Below are 14,150 nucleotides of genomic sequence, written 5' to 3'. Positions count from 1 at the left end.
TCACAGAGAAAGTTTGTCAATCCCCAATCTAAGGATTAGGCCAATCCTTTTAAGCAACTTTCTAAGAAATGCAATAACTGACTGTTTTAAATTTCCCAATTCATCACTCAAGAGAAGTAGCTCCATGTACAGATTTGAACACAACTAATTTTATTCTTTTTTTTTCTCCTCAGTGGAATTTTGGGGAATGTCAGGTACAGTTGCTTTAGCCACTGTAGGACTAAATTTAGATTCCTTAAGCTTTAAACCAAGGATCAAGTTGATAATTACTAAGTAAGTCTTATATTTTGTACTTGGTATAGGTCTCATAGAAGTTTAGTGCTTAAATGCCTTCACAAAAATTATAAAATTTCTTTTTATAACTTTTCTATCTTTTAATTTTTAATTATACTGCCAGTCATATTTGAAAAGAACTTAAGTTACCAGTAATTATTGACATTCCTATTATGAATTGATATTCCTATTATGAATAATGTAATATCAGTGGCTCAGAGATCATAGTACTTCTTATAACTCTTTGATAAAAATTGAATTGTGAGAAGTTTAAAAACTACTTTATTCCTTTGTTTGCTACATAACATACCTGAATGACAGTATCATAGTATGGAAAGAGCTGGGAAAAGAAAAGTAGCAGAAAGGTGCAATACCAGCAAACCCTAATCTAGCTTTACCTCTGGTGTAATAAGAATATCTGTGGACAGAGTAAAAGCCATTTGCCTGTCTTCTCAGACGAATGCATTAGCCGTTCTCTGAGCAGCTGTGCTAAATTATAGAATTGTCTCAGAACTATTTCATACCGAGTCATAGTCTAGTGTATAAATTCTCACACTGGATGAAAGCCAGTGTTGAAATGAGAAAAATAAGCCATTATCCTGAGTTTTCCCATGAAGATTTGTTGCTTTAATATAAGGGACTATTTTTTTTGTTCTGGAATTATGTCCTTCATACATTTTAGATGTTTAAAATGTCATTTCTCTCATGAAATTCCAGTCATGGAAGATGGCACTTAAAAAAAAAATTACTTTGTAACTTTTAAAAAAATGGCCTCTGTAGCTTATTTTAGTCTTGTGTATATGTGAATGACACTTTACTGGTTTTTAAAAACCAGAAGCTTAGAAATAACTAGCTGAAAGAACATATCCTTTTCCTCTGAATTTTGGACAGTTTTCTGAGCTCAGTCATGCTATCTGTCAGCATCATTATAAATTACTCATTCTATTCATTCAATTGTTTATTCTTATATGTATTCAACCAGGCCTTTCTTATTATCTCCTATGCTGCTGCTGCTAAGTCGCTTCAGTCGTGTCCGACTCTGTGAGACTCCATAGGCGGCAGCCCACCAGGCTCCCTGTCCCTGGGATTCTCCAGGCAAGAATGCTGGAGTGGGTTGCCATTTCCTTCTCCAATGCATGAAAGTGAAAAGTGCAAGTGAAGTTGCTCAGTCGTGTCCAACTCTTCGCAACCCCGTGGACTGCAGCCCACCAGGCTCTTCCATCCATGAGATTTTCCAGGCAAGTGTACTGGAGTGGGTTGCCATCACCTTCTCTGGTATCTCCTATGGCCTGGACATAGTATCCTAGGTTTGGGGCTTTGAAAATAAGTCCCTTCTCAGAAGACACTCATTGTTAAATGATGGATGTGTTTATTTAAGAGACTATGAATAAGTATAAATAATTATATCTTTATTGGAGAAGGCAATGGCAACCCACTCCAGTACTCTTGCCTGGAAAATCTCACGGATGGAGGAGCCTGGTAGGCTGCAGTCCCTGGGATTGCTGCTAGTTGGACATGACTGAGCAGCTTTGCTTTCACTTTTCACTTTCATGCATTGGAGAAGGACATGGCAACCCACTCCAGTGTTCTTGCCTGGAGAATCCCAGGGATGGAGGAGCCTGGTGGGCTCCCATCTATGGGGTCACACAGAGTTGGACATGACTGAAGCGACTCAGCAGCAGCAGCAGAATCTTACTATATGTAAGGCATTTCTTAAGGTCCTGTGGAGATATTTAAAAAATTCTTCTACTCAGTCAGTTATTCCATCATTTCTGAATTTTGATAAAACTAAGCTGTGGGGTTTGAGGTCCCACTGATATCCTTTTCTGTTAGGAGTTCTGAATCAACTGAATCAAGCAACAGGAGTCAGGTGGAGAATTGGACTGTCTGCTTGATTGGAGTAATGCTATATCAGAGAACATGGTTTCTATCTGCAGCTAAAATGAGGCTTCCTAACATTTCTTTCCCAGTGTAGATCTTGAGGCTTACCTATAGGGAGACTGGTTTGTGGGTCAGACAGATGGTTACCCAGTCCTCTGAAAGGGGAGGTCTGAATAGAGGGGTTCAAGAAGGGGCAGGACTTGAGATCTGACTGTACGAGTCAGACCTGGCCCAGACCCAGGTGTGATACCACAGGGAGCCAGAGCAGCCCCAGGCCCTAAGCACTGAATTTTTGGAGGTGGGGCCAGATGTGTATATTTTTGTTTTTGCTTTTTTTAAGTTGTTTTTTTCTTTTTGATGTGGACCATTTTTAAAGTCTTTATTGAATTTGTTACAACGTTGCTTCTGCTTTATGTTTTGGTTTTTTGGCTCCGAGATGTGGGTTCTTAGCTCCCAGATCAGGAATCGAACCCATACCCTCTGCATTAGAAGGAGAAATTCTAACCGCTGGAAGGCCAGAGAAGTCACAAGACATGTAGATTTTTGGAAAGCAATTTGAGTGGTTCTAATGTGCTTCTCAGCTTGAGAACCATAGTGTTGTAGATGACTGGCACTGTGGGGACTCAGAGGAGTATCATGTCCACTGAGTGTGCTGAGGATATTTTTCCTAAAGAGTATGGGATTAGAGTCAGCCTGACAACATCTTTAGGAATTTGGTAGATGAGAAGTCAGACAGAAGAGACCTTCAAGATAAGGGCATGAGTGTGCCCATATGACCCAGAAATCCCACTACTAGGCATATATTCTGAGGAAACCAAAATTGAAAAAGACACGTGTACCCCAATGTTCATTGCAGCACTGTTTACAATAGCTAGAACATGGAAGTCAGAGAAGGAAATGGCAACCCACTCCAGTACTCTTGCCTGGAAAATCCAATGGATGGAGGAGCCTGGTAGGCTGCAGTCCATGGGGTCTCAAAGAGTCAGACAGGAATAAGCGATTTCACTTTCACTTTTCACTTTCATGCATTGGAGAAGGAAATGGCAGCCCACTCCAGTGTTCTTGCCTAGAGAATCCAGGGGACGGTGGAGCCTGGTGGGCTGCCATCTATGGGGTCGCACAGAGTTGGACACGACTGAAGCGACTTAGCAGCAATAGCAGCAGCAGAACATGAAAGTAACCTAGATGTCCACTGACAGATGAATGGATAAAGAAGCTGTGGTACATATATACAATGGAATGCTACTCAGCCATAAAAAGGAATGCATTTGAGTCAGTTCTCATAAGCCTATTATACAGTGTGAAGTAAGTCAGAAAGAGAAATATAAATATCATATACTGATGCATATCTATGGAATCTAAAAAGATGGTACTGATGAGTTTCTTTTTAGGGCAGCAATGGAGAAACAGACATAGAAAACAGACCTATGGACCCGGGGGAAGGGGAGGAGGGAGAGGGTAGGATGTATGGAGAGAGTAACATAGAAATTTACATTACCATATGTAAAATAGATAACCAATGGGAATTTGCTGTATGACTCAGGGAACTCAAACAGGTGCTCTGTGACAATTTAGAAGAGTAGGATGGGAAGGGAGATGGAAGGGAGGTTTGGGAGGGAGGGGACATGGATGTACCTATGGCTGATTCTTATTGATGTATGACAGAAAACCACAAAATTCTGTAAAGAAATTATCCTTAAGTTAAAAAAATTGAAAAAAAAAAAGATAAGGGCATGAGTGTACCTGCTCAGTCGCTCAGTCATGTCCAACTCTTTGTGACCCTGTGATCTGTAGCCTGCCAGGTTCCTCTGTCCATGGGGTTCTCTAGACAAGAATACTGGATAAAGGACTTTCATGCAAATCACAAAAGGAGTAGTGCAGAGCGTGTTGAGGGGATCCAGTCAGCTATTACAGAGTCAGGGTTAACCAAACAGGGGGCTGCTGGCAGTAGACTCAGCTGTGGTTTTCAGTCATGGGTCTGACATGGATATGCTGCCAACTCATCTCAGCAAAATCACCACATCACCAACTTGGTGGGGGGTGGAATCTTTATTTTTCTGCCTCGATCTTACTACTCTGCTGCGAGAGAGGCAGCCCACAGATATTGGTGTGATGAGGGTGATGGGAATATGAAATGATGTATTTTAGTTCCAACAAAATACTTTTCAATGAAATTCATTAATTTTTATTTAGGTATAGTTTATTTATAATATTTATTAATCTCAACATAATACAATGTAGTGACAATATTTTTATAGTTTTTACTCCTTTTAAAGTTATTATAAAACAATGGCTATATTTTCCTGTGCTATATATCTTTGTTGCTTATTTATTTTATACATAGTAGTTTTTATCTCTTAATCCCCTACTCCTATCTTACTGTTCTTTTTCCCCACTGGTAACCACTAGTTTGTTCTGTATATCTGTGAGTCTGTTTCTGATTCCAACAAAATAGTTTTTAAATGTTGACAGTAGTGGTGATGGAGGCAAAGACCTCTGCTAAGACAAGAATGGTAGATATGTGTTAGATGCTTTAATGTGAAAAGGAAACTATTTTAAAAAAAAAGCACATCCCTTAAAGTGTGATTTCCTTTCCATTTATCCTAGGTTTCTAATAATGTTTTCATGTACATTCCAACATTTAATATACACTTTCTTTGGCATCGTAATTGGATGTGGAGAAATCAAATATTTTCAATTTCACACTGTAGTTTTCATATTTATCTTATTTGTAACAGTGAATTTTGTAAGGTAAGGATTATAATTTAAAGTTTGCTTACTGGATTCAGGTTCTCAAGTCCAGAATTAGAATTGAGAAGTGGGTTATAGCAAAAGGAGCTGTGGACATGCAGTCAGGAAACCTGTATTGTTGTCAAGGTCCTGACAATAGCTTGCTGTGGAACTGAGGGAAAGTCTATTTACTCTTCAAGGTTTCATGTAAAGAGAGAAAGGGCAGAACAGCATCAGCATAACCAGTGAGCTTGATAGAGATGCAAATTCATGAGCTCATCCCATTTCACTGATTTGAATCTATGGAGATGAGATGCAGGAAACTGTTTCAACATGTTTAAGTGTGAGCACCCCAGGAACCAGATTAATGGCTCCTAACATTTTGTTGACTTCATCATCATTTATTATTGTCACAACTATGATAAAGCCATTTATTTAACATTAACTGTGCACAGTATGTCACAAGAAAATAAAGTGTGCCACGGCTTCCATTGTTTCCCCATCTATTTACCATGAAATGATGGGACCAGCTGCCATGATCTTAGTTTTTTGAATGTTGAGTTTAAGCCAGGTTTTTCACTCTCCTCTTTCACCTTCATCAAGAGGCTCTTTAGTTCCACTTTGCTTTATGCTGTAAAGAGACTTATTGAGAAAAATGTGTTGGAGATGGTGAGTCAAACAAAGGCCTGGATGTCATAATCATTGCTAGCATGTGTTAAGTGCTGACCACCCTCTAAACATCATTCTAAGCCCTATGAATTTTACTTCATTTAGTTGAATCTTCATGAAAGTCCTTTGAGGCAATTCAGTGACTATTACTTTTCCATTTTACAGATGAAGAAATTGAGGCTTGAAGAGATTAAATAACTTGCTTAAGGTTTCGTAGTAATAAAAGTCTAAATTTGAACCTAAGTAGACTGACTCCAGAGCCTTTGCTAAACTGCCTTTCTCTTTTTGATATCAGAAAATGACATCAGTTGTTCTATTTCATCTGAACTCAATGGTATTTTAGAGAAAAATCATTTAGTAAGGCTGAAAATGTTGGTAATTACTTTGCAAAAGACTTAAATGCAAGGTGGAGGTGCTGTGCTGTGCTAAGTCACTCAGTCATGTCTGACCCTTTGCGACCCTGTGGACTGTAGCCCACCAGGCTCTTCTGTCCATGGGCATTCTCCAGGCAAGAATACTAGAATGGGTTGCCATGCCCTCCTCCAGGGGGTCTTCCCAACCCAAGGATCGAACCCAGGTCTCCTGCATTGCAGGCAGATTCTTTACTGTCTGAGCCACTGACAAGCTCCTTAGAAGGTCATGGCAGGGTTCAGAAATTAGACCAGGAGGACCTGTAGATCCTGAAGAGTTTGCCCAAATCAATTGTATATATTATAGATGGCAAATTGTAGATAACAGGAATCCTCTAAATTGTCTTATGAAATTCATAGCTAAGTGACTGGTACGCAATATCTTTTTTGAAGCTGAAATGTATCAATTGTATTTCTGCTGAAATCTCATTTGAAGGACAATGAGATGCAAGTCGATTACAGATAGAATCTAAATTTTAGCATAGAGTCCTATAGAAAAATAATCTATAGTGAAAGGAGGCAAGAATTGAAATTATTTGTGTGATTTAGTGTACGATTCTTGGGGTGGCTCAGCTGGTAAAGAATCCACCTGCAATGCGGGAGACCTGGGTTCAGTCCCTGGGTTGGGAAGATCCCCTGGAGAAGGGAATGACTACCCACTCCAGTATTCTGGCCTGGAGAACTCCAAGGACTGTATATCCATGGGGTTGCAGTCAGACACGACTGAGCTACTTTCACCTTCACTTTCTTGTAGCAGCTCAAAAAATTTGGTTGAGCTAAATTTATTAAAGTGTCTACAATGATTTTACTTTTTCCTCATGACAGGTCCTTCTGGTCTAATTTCTGAATCCTGTCATGACCTTCCAAGGAATTTGTCAATGTTATCTGAAGAAGTTTCCCTGCAGGGATTTACTACCAAAATCCTAAACAGCACACACTAGTATTAATGATAATTTCTTATACTTGTATAGAACTTCTAGCCTTATTTTTCAAGATTTGAGTATTATATGCAAAATTTAGATAGTAGATTTGGTTAGTCCCAGAAAGTTTGAACAACTTATCAATAAACTGGATTGACTTCTCTTTTCTGAAAAAATTTTCATGAAATTTAGTATTTGCTACATAGTATCAACCGTACCCCCCCAAAAAAAAACCCAAAACCCCAAAACACATGAATGCATAAGGTGTTATTTAAACTAAATGTTTTTCTTTCAACAGGTTTGTTACTGTTGTGTTAGTGAGCCCTGTTCTGATACATTCAAGTTATGAGTACAACTGGAGGTGGGGAATTGTTACAGCATGGTCTGGAATTAAAGGAGTTTTTAGCTTACTCTTTGCTCCTGAAGTTCATAATCTGGCTGAACAAAGAGTGGAGTCACCACAGCTGGTAAGAAAAATCATATCCCATGATTATTTATATTTACTCATTTTATTTTGTAGCACTTTTCATAGTACCCAATAATAAAAGCTAACCATGTAAAAAATTAGATTTGGAGAATGCATTCTTTTAAGTAGAAAGGAACTTATGGAGGAAAGTTAATATTGACGGTGTGAAAGGGACCAAATATCAAGTAATGGTGATGGCTATGGGAGTGAGATACACTTGGGATTGAATTCGGGCCCCACCATTCACAGGTTGAGTGATCTTGGGTGAGTTTTTTAGACTTGTGGGACTTTAAGTTGAAGATCGCAATGATACTTAGTAAAACACTTGACAGCTTAGTAAATGTTCAGTAGGTGTTGTTGAACACACAAATGCTGTTTTTCAAGAGCTGTCAGAAAGTATGAAAAAACCGTACCCTATTTAGAGCATTCCAGTTCCCATAGCATCAGAGTGAAAACTGAAATGCTTATTAAATATACTAAGGAAAAAAAGATTTTATAAATGTTTGGATTAAGGATCTAGTTAATATTTATATCTTTTCAGTTCAGTTCAGTTCAGTTCATTCGCTCAGTTGAGTTCAACTCTTTCCAACCCATGGACTGCAGCATGCCAGGATTCCCTGTCCATCTCCAACTCCCAGAGTTTACTCAAACTCATGTCCACTGAGTCAGTGATGTCATCCAACCATCTCATGCTCTGTTATCCCCATCTCCTCCCACCTTCAATCTTTCCCAGCATCAGAGTCTTTTCAAATGGAACAGTTCTTTGCATCAGGTATCCAAAGTATTGGAGTTCCAGCTTCAGCATCAGTCCTTCCAATGAATATTCAGGATTGATTTCCTTTAGGATGGACTGGTTGGATCTCCTTGCAGTCCAAGGGACTCTCAAGAGTCTTCTCCAACACCACAGTTCAAAAGCATTGAGTATTTGGCACTCAGCTTTCTTTATAGTCCAACTCTCACATCCATACATGACTACTGGAAAAACCATAGCTTTGACTAGATGGACCTTTGTTGGCAAAGTTACGTCTCTGCTTTTGAATAAATTGTCTACATTGGTCATAACTTTTCTTCCAAAGAGGAAGCATCTTTTAATGTCATGGCTGCAGTCACTATCTGTAGTGATTTGAATCCCCCCAAAATAAAGTCAGCCACTGTTTCCACTATTTCCCCATCTATTTGCCATGAAGTGATGAGACCAGATGCCGTGATCTTAGTTTTCTGAATGTTGAGCTTTAAGCCAACTTTTTCACTCTCTTCTATCACTTTTATCAACAGGCTCTTTAGTTCTTCTTCGCTTTCTGCCATAAATGTGGTGTCATCTGGATATCTGAGGTTATTGATATTTCTCCTGGCAATCTTGATTCCAGCTTGTGCTTCATCCAGCCCAGCGTTTCTCATGATGTACTCTGCATAGAAGTTAAATAAGCAGGGTGACAATATACAGCCTTGACGTACTCCTTTTCCTATTTGGAACCAGGCTGTTGTTCCATGTCCAGTTCTAACTGTTGCTTCCTGACCTGCATATAGGTTTCTCAAGAGGCAGGTCAGGTAGTCTGGTATTCCCATCTCTTGAAGAATTTTCCATAGTTTATTGTGATCCACACAGTCAAAGGCTTTGATGTAGTCAATAAAGCAGAAATACATGTTTTTCTGGAACTCTCTGCTATGGCAACCCACTCCAGTGTTCTTGCCTGGAGAATCCCAGGGACGGGGGAGCCTGGTGGGCTGCCGTCTACGGGGTCGCACAGAGTCGGACATGACTGAAGTAACTTAGCAGCATGAGCAGCTTGCTTTTTCGATGATCCAATGGATGTTGGCAATTTGATCTCTGTTTCCTCCGTCTTTTCTAAATCCACCTTGAACATCTGGAAGTTCATGGTTCACATACTGTTTAAGCCTGGCTTGGAGAATTTTGAGCATTACTTTACTAGCGTGTGAGATGAGTGCAATTGTATCGTAGTTTTAGCATTCTTTGGCATTGCCTTTCTTTGGGATTGGAATGAAAACTGACCTTTTCCAGTCTCGTGGCCACTGTTTTTTCCAAATTTGCTGACATGTTGAGTGCAGCACTTTCACAGCATCATCTTTTAGGATTTTAAATAGCTCAACTGGAATTCCATCACCTCCACTAGCTTTGCTTGTAGCGATGCTTCCTAAAGCCCACTCAACTTCACACTCCAGGATGTTTGGCTCTAGGTGAGTGATCACACTATCCTGATCATCTGGGTCATGAAGATCTTTTTTCTGTGTATTCTTGCCACCTCCTCTTAATATCTTCTGCTTTTGTTAGGTCCATACCATTTCTGTTCTTTATTGAGCCCATCTTTGCATGAAAAGATGCATGGTATCTTTCCCTTGGTATCCCTCTATCACTTGAAGAGATCTCTAGTCTTTCCCATTCTATTGTTTTCCTCTATTTCTTTGCATTGATCACTGAGGAAGGCTTTCTCATCTCTCCTTGCTATTCTTTGGAACTCTGCATTCAAATGGATATATCTTTCCTTTTCTCCTCTGCCTTTTACTTCTCTTCACAGCTATTTGTAAGGCCTCCTCAGACAACCATTTTGCCTTTCTTTTTCTTGGGGATGGTGTTATCCCTGCCTCCTGTACAATGTCACAAACCTCCATCCATAGTTCTTCAGGCACTCTGTCTATCAAATCTAATCCCTTGAATCTATTTCTCACTTCCACTGTATAATTGTAAGGGATTTGATTTAGGTCATACCTGAATGGCCTAGTGGTTTTCCCCACTTTCTTCAATTTAAGTCAGAATTTGGCAATCAGGAGTTCATGATCTGAGCCACAGTCAGCTCTCGGTCTTGTTTTTGCTGACTGTATAGAGCTTCTCCATCTTTGGCTGCAAAGAATTTAATCAATCTGATTTTGACATTGATCATCTGGTGATGTCCGTGTATAGTCTTCTCTTGTGCTGTTGGAAGAAGGTGTTTGCTATTACCCATTCGTTCTCTTGGCAAAGCTCTATTAGCCTTTACCCTGCTTCATTCTGTACTCCAAGGCCAAATTTGTCTGTTACTCCAGGTATTTCTTGACTCCCTACTTTGGATTCCAGTCCCCTATCATGAAAAGGACATCTTTTGGGGGTGTTAGTTCTACAAGATCTTGTAGGTTCTTCACAGAACTGTTCAACTTCAGCTTCTTCAGCATTATTGGTTGGGGCATAGACTTGGATTACTGTGATATTGAATGATTTGCCCTAGAAACGAATAGAGATAATTCTGTTGTTTTTGAGATTGCATCCAAGGACTGCATTTTGAACTCCTTTATTGAATGTGATGGATACTCCATTTCTTCTAAGGGATTTTTGCCCACAGTAGTAGATAGAATGGTCATCTGAGTTAAATTCGCCCATCCCAATCCATTTTAGTTTGCTGATTCCTCAAATGTTGATATTCACTCTTGTCATCTCTTGTTTGACCACTTCCAACTTGCCTTGGTTCATGGACCTAATATTCTGGGTTCTTGTGCAGTATTGCTCTTTACAGCATTGGACTTTACTTCCATCACCAGTCACATCCACAACTGGGTGTTGTTTTTGCTGGCTCTGTCTCTTCATTCATTCTTTATGTTGTTTAGGGCTAAATAAAAAATTAATTTCTTAAAAAATTTTGGCCTAGGCTACATTATCCACAGTGTAAGACAGAACTTGGTTTCCTTTCTACTGTCTCTCAAAACCTTTTCCCCATGGGCCACCCAGTGGATCTAGGCTAGTGGGAAATCAGGCAGTGGCAGCATCAGTGGGATGCCAGCGAAGGTCCAGAGAGCCCAGAACATCTGCTGAGAGTGTTAGCGTACCTTAGTATTTGTGACAGTACTCTGTGAGCTCACTGGATAGGTCATTAGAAGTTTCTAGAAGTCCCCAGGATATCCCTGCCACTTCCTGGTGAGATGAATCCCAGACCTACTCCTGGGAGGGTGAAAAGCACCTAAATAATGTAAACTAAGAACACTACCCATCAGGACTTCCCTGGTGATCCAGTGGTTAAGTCTTTACTTTCCAGTGCAGGGGGTACGGGTTCAATCCTTATTCAGGGAGCTGAGATCCCACTTCCATTGGGGTCAAGAAGCGAAACTTAAAACAGAGACAATATTGTAACAAATTCAATAAAGACTTTAAAAATAGTCCATTCCAAAAAAAAATTCTTACATAAAGAAAGAGCACTACCCACCTCCCAAGGAACCTTAATCTGGAGGTAAATGTACAGAGTTTTTTGATATTATCCTACAGAAAGTACAGAATTTTCTCTTCTTTGCTCTTTTACTCCTGTCCTAGAAGATCCTAGGAGTACAGTAGTTTTTCAAATGTCTTTTCTGGAAGGAGCAAATATCACCTCCCTCATCTTGTATGTGAGGAAACCAAAACCAAACAAACAAAAATAGCATGTTAGTGAAAGAACTCAGGCACCCTAACTCCCAAAAGAGAAAGAGCTGATTTTTTAATAGTACTTTAAAAAATAATGGAGTATCATAATCATCGCCATCTTTCCTGAGGATTTACACTCCATGTCTGTGAGCATGGTCTGGAAATGCATTTGGAGTCCAAATATACCTGTGGTTTTGCAGTGAGTTTGGGTCCTTCCATGTTCCAGAGGAAAAGAATAATGACCAATATTTGAGCTCCCTCAGTTTTCTTTTGTGCAGGGAATTGGTCTAAAACCAAGACAATGAAATGTTAACTAACATGTGAGTATCATTTTCCAGTGTTTCCCAAATCTGTCTGATGTTATGAATCCGTTTGATGCCACCCCAGACCTACAGAATCAGAATCTGCAGGGAATTAACCTGGGAGTCAGTGTCTTTAAGAAGCACTTCAGGTGCTTATTAAATAAGATCAGTCGTTTGGGAAATACTCTCTGAAGATGCATTGCTATTAACTCCACGTTTCAGTAAAGGACATTGAGACTCAGAGTAGTTAAGGTCACTGGCCTCAAATTCCATGGTTAATAAATGGCAGAGCCAAGATCTACAAATGTGGTTATGCTTCGGTGCAGTGCCTCTCTGAACCCCACTGCAGTTCCTGTCTGCTTCTTCAGAGCTTCTTGTAAGGCTTTTTGTAGCAGATGCTTGCAGTAAGTGCATTTCCCTGTCACCACTGCCTGCTGTTGCTGAACTTCCTGCCCCAAAACAGCCCTTTTGCCTCTTCTTACTTATCAGAGGTAGGATTTAAAAATGTGGATTAAGGTAGAATTTTGTTGGTGATTAACTGAACAATGATTCCCTTTGGAAAACTTATTAATGTGTATGTGTTTTGTCTTTCAGTTTATATTGTACATACAAGTAATATCCTTAATGACCTTGGGAATAAATTCATACATGATGACTCGTTTGGCCTGGACATTAGGTAAAGTCTATTTAACCAGGAGGAATAATGCGAATAGATTGTTGCTGAAGGTGGGACATTTCTTCTGGAGCTCAAGGAATTGATCATGAAATCACTCAGTTTTCATTCACTCCCTGTTAATAGAAACCACATTAAGAGTGCCTTAAACAAGACAGAAGCTGTTTCCCACCTCCCCCATCAGAAAATCAAGAAGAGTAGGATGGTTCTGTTCTACAAGGTTGTCCAGAAATTTCAAATACTTCTCTTTCATTCCTCCTCTGCTTCCGGGGTGTTGCTCTTGTCTGCAGGGTAGAAGTGGGCTCACAGTCACTGTTACCTTCAATCCAATCAACTAGAAAGGGAAAATGGGGTGGGAGTGATGGTGGTGGTGATGGTGTCAATGGAAAGTAAGGAGGTTATTTGCCTCTAGAAGTTGTACATATCATTACCACTCACAGTCCATTGGCCAGAACTTAGTCTCATGGGCACACAAGGGCAAAGGAAGATGGGAAGTACTATCTTAACTAACTGGTCATGTGCTTAGCCAAAGCATGGAGATTCTATTGGGAAAGAAAGAAGAGGAGAATGAAGGGAAGCAGTAAGCAGTCTCTGCCAGAGTTGCCTGTTTCTAGAAAAAATGTGAAGCTGTTGATAATAAAGTATATAAATATAATAAAATCACAAAAAGGCCCATGATCAATAAAGAAATCAGGATAAGATAATCAGTGGCAGTGGAGTCCATGAGGAGAGAGAGGATGGGGCAGAATTACACAGAGTCTTGGAGGAGTAGGGCTTTAGTATTGTCCAGTGTCCCATGGCCTGATCCTCAGCTTTGCTGGTGCAGAGACCTGATTTTGTCAGAGTGTCTAGAATGAATCAGATGGCTGGAAATTTACATCTGTTGCACTCCCAGGAGAATAGTGAAGCAGCAGAAAATAAATTTATTAATTTATAATGAGGATGATTTCTTTCTATGTCTGAAATAATTGTGATCATTATTCGGGTGAAAGTGAAAGTGAAGTCGCTCAGTCGTGTCCGACTCTTTGCGACCTCATGGACTGTAGCCTATCAAGCTTCTCCATCCATAGGATTTTCCAGGCAAGAGTGCTGGAGTGGATTGCCATTTCCTATTCACCTCTAAATACCAATTTCCTTAATAAATTAGTAATCAGGTTTCTTGGAAGGTGTGGAACTTGGGAGAGATTGATGGAAGGGTACTGAGGAAGGAGAGTTCTTAAAAATAGAGAAATAGCTTGGTGAATTCAGCTTCTCTGCTTGTGTCTTTCCATAGTTCTGCCCACTCCTGAAACTGTGCCATATCAACACTATGGCAGAGCTTCTTGTGAAAGCTGACCTCAAAGTCTAGAGCGCTAGTATATGAATAGGACTAGTAAATGGGGCAGAGTTTTGGCAGCGCTCCTCCTCCCCCAGTCATGGGGTTTGCTCTTGTTTGCAGTGGAAAG

The 14,150-nt window shown here is 40.0% G+C and overlaps 1 protein-coding gene across 1 annotated transcript in view; it reads left to right on the top strand.

Annotated features, from left to right (window-relative positions):
- SLC9C2 (solute carrier family 9 member C2 (putative)) overlaps window positions 1-14,150 on the top strand; it is a 98,170-nt gene that overhangs the window by 32,066 nt on the left and 51,954 nt on the right. Inside the window, exons 7-10 of the mRNA XM_018059962.1 lie at window positions 174-273; window positions 4,762-4,905; window positions 7,182-7,350; window positions 12,627-12,708. Of these exons, the coding sequence (XP_017915451.1) occupies window positions 174-273; window positions 4,762-4,905; window positions 7,182-7,350; window positions 12,627-12,708 (495 nt within the window). The remainder of the gene's footprint in view (window positions 1-173; window positions 274-4,761; window positions 4,906-7,181; window positions 7,351-12,626; window positions 12,709-14,150) is intronic.

This window comes from Capra hircus, chromosome 16 (genome assembly GCF_001704415.2).
Source record: "Capra hircus breed San Clemente chromosome 16, ASM170441v1, whole genome shotgun sequence".
NCBI lineage: Eukaryota > Metazoa > Chordata > Mammalia > Artiodactyla > Bovidae > Capra > Capra hircus.
This window is presented reverse-complemented; position numbering and strand designations above follow the sequence as displayed.